The following is a 3,184-nucleotide window of genomic DNA, read 5'->3' on the forward strand; positions in this document are numbered from 1 at the left end:
ATCCCTTCTCCTCCATTCTCCTTTCGGGATCTTGGGCATGCATGCACACGCGCCCAGTGTGAGTTTTAAGCCACCGGGTCTGGGACGCGAACCACAGTCGACTACATGGGAGTCCAGCGACATAGCTATTACACTGACTGCTGGTCCTAAGTTGCAGAACCTTTTCATCACCCAAAAAGGAAACCCAACCCAACAGTCACTCCCCATTCTCCTTCCGACCCCTACAGTCTTTGGCAAACACATTCTATGTTTTGTCTCTAAAGATTTCCCCATTCTGTATACTTCACGTGAATGGAATCATACAGTGTATGTTCTGTGTCTGGCTTCTTCTACTTAGTATAATGTTTTCAAGAGTTGTCGTGTGTAAGTGTCCCATTCCTTTTTCATGGCCAGACATAGTGGCAAGGTGGTTAAAGTGCTGGCCTCCCACATATTCGACCACAGTTCAAGTCCTGGATCTGGCAGCTTGAAACTCACGCCAAGTGCACATGTGTATGCACCCAAAATCCCGAGAGGAGAATGGAGGAGAAGGAATTGTGGCATGGCCATCCACCCTGCGGGTGATTTCTTGCTTTCTGCCTGTCTCTCCAATGAGTACATGCACCCTACAGCAAAAGTCTCTCTGTTAAAAAAATAAATAAATAAATAAATAATAAAAAAAGATTTCTTCTTTCTTTTTAAATTCTATTCAGTTTTATAAAGATCTCATTCTGGATTAGGGGCTAGCAAACCTTTCCTATAAAAGCCCAGAGGGTAAATATTTCAGGCTTTGTGAGCCACTTACAGTCTCTGTGGCAGCCACTCAGCCCTGTTGGTGTAGCAGGCAAGTTGCCCTGACAGTGGGTAAACCTATGGGTGTAGCCATGTGCCAATAAAACTTTATTTACAAAGTGGCACATGTGCTGTGGCCTTGGGCTGCATTTTGATGGGCCTTGTTCTAGGTCATTTCATCCTCATCAATCTATTCACATTTTTTTCTTAATTTGCCAGAGGATGTGTGTCTTGCCATAGAGAGACAGAGAGAGAGAGAAAACAAGAAAGCACCCCCCTCCCTCCATGGGAGATGGTCACCCTGCGATCCTTTCTGCTCTGTCTCTCCCTCCTTGCCAGAGTTTGGGCATCCATGCACATGAAGTGTGTGTCGTGTTTTTTTTTTTTTTTTTTTTTGAGAGGTTTTTGCTATAGGGCGCATGTGCTCGCCAGAAAGACAGAGACAGACAGAGAGACAAAAAGCGAGAAATCACCCCCCGGGGGGATGGTCACGCTGCAATCCCTTCTCCTCATTTCTCCTCTCGGGATCTTGGGCACGCATGCACACGAGCCTGGTGTGAGTTTAAGCCACTGGGTCCGGGACTCGAACCGCGGTTGACTACATGGGAGTCCAGTGACATAGCCATTATGCTAACTGCTGGTCCCTGCTCTGTGTATTTTCATGCCAGGTCTAGGATCTGAACCATACAGTTGGCCATGTGATATCCAGCCACTGTAGCTACCATGACACAGACTGGTCCCCAGACTGCTTTTTCTTAAAGTTGGATAAAACCCTTGCGATGCCTGCTCTGCCGTGGCCGTCCAGCCTTCTACGCTCAGTTATTTCTTATTGCCATCTTTCCTGTTGAGTCTGAGTCTCACCTTTTCAATCTCAGCTGGTTACTCAGGGATCCGAAGATGAAGCTGAGGACAACTTACAAGGGCTTCACCAGAGCGGTGAATCTCTATTTTGACCAGCTGGCTCACCAGGTGGTATCACTCCAGGTAGAGTTCCTCATCTCCACACCCCAGGGGAGTAATAGCCTGAGCTGAGCTGCCGTCCTGGGTAGGGGTAACCTACTTTCTGTATACTCAGAAGCAGGATGCGTGGACAAGAGCTGACTCCAGTCCTTACCTAAACACCCCAAGTCCTTTTTAAAAAGAAATAATTATTTATTTATTGTTATTTATTTATTTAATTTGACAAGAGGTAGGTGGAGTGAGAATGCAAACTATCAGGTCTGGGACTTGAACCATAATTGGCCATGTGGGAGTCCAGCACCTTAACTACCACACCACCTGCTGGCCCCCAGCACACCAAGTTCTAATTGCTCTGCTTTAATGCCGTTCCCCTACCTACCATCCCTTGAACAAGTCCCTTGCCCTCAGCCCTGTCTTTTTCCTGGCAGGACACTGGGACCTACGTTCTGTGTAGTTTTGCTTTGTCTTGTCCTTCATTTATTTGTTCTCTATATTACTGTAAATGGGAAATTAATGATTGTTCTCAATACCTCGTCTTCTTCCTCCTACTGATGGCTACATGCCAGTCCTCACCGAACAGTAGCCTAGAGAGATGACCTCAGGTCAGTAAATGTGTAACAGCTGCAATTTGTTTGACTTTTAATATGCCTCCCTGCCATAAACCGTGGTGTGATTTGTACTCGCTCCTCGAGTGTGCCACTGTATGTCTCAGTGGTTGGAATACACACAGCGGACTAGCAAGGCACTTCGAAAGGGCTGTGGAAAACTGAATTAAAGTACCAGTTTATTTTGGTACCAAAAACATTAGAAATCCATGCATAGTTCCCACAGTATCCATTTTCTATGAACTTCGAGAAGACTCAGTCATATATGCTTGGTTGAAAATGAGCAGAGAGGAGTCTACCAGGCATCAAGCTGAGCCCTAGTAATTGACAATGACATGGAATACGTTAGCCTTCCTGATCATTTGTAAGAGATTAGTGTAGGTCGAATGGGGCAGTGGCAAGCTGGTGTATGCCCAGAGGCATCACGTGCTATGGATTTACTAGGAAGAGAGTGGGTTCCTAACATTCTGACTATCCCAGAGATTATTAGACTCGGGGAAGCCACTGATGCTCCTGCATGAAGAACATAGATCACCGTGTCCTGTGGGGACTAGCAGGGATGTCCTGCATAGACACTAGTACTACGCTGTCCAATATGATCATGTAAACTGATTAAAATGAAACAAAATCAAAAGTCCAGTTCCTCAGTTGCACTAGCCACATTTCCAGGGCTCAGCAGCTGCGCTAGGCTGGTGGCTACCACGTGGGATGGTGCAAATGCTGAACATTTTTGTCACTTGCTGAAACTCTACTGAACAGCCATTAGGTTAGAACTCAAGTTCCTTGTCTGAATTTAGAATAAAGAAGGGTAACAGTCATAACCGAAACAGACTGGGAAGAGCGGAACG

General features: G+C 46.0%; 1 protein-coding gene across 1 annotated transcript in view; it reads left to right on the forward strand.

Annotated features, from left to right (window-relative positions):
- Positions 1-3,184, forward strand: part of LOC102470702 (beta-galactosidase-1-like protein 2) — a gene marked incomplete at its 5' end in the record, with an annotated part of 27,279 nt that overhangs the window by 5,738 nt on the left and 18,357 nt on the right. The window contains one exon of the mRNA XM_006149994.3: positions 1,647-1,755. Coding sequence (XP_006150056.1) covers positions 1,647-1,755 — 109 coding nt within the window. The remainder of the gene's footprint in view (positions 1-1,646; positions 1,756-3,184) is intronic.

Source organism: Tupaia chinensis, unplaced genomic scaffold, assembly GCF_000334495.1.
Source record: "Tupaia chinensis unplaced genomic scaffold, TupChi_1.0 Scaffold000274_1, whole genome shotgun sequence".
Taxonomy (NCBI): domain Eukaryota; kingdom Metazoa; phylum Chordata; class Mammalia; order Scandentia; family Tupaiidae; genus Tupaia; species Tupaia belangeri.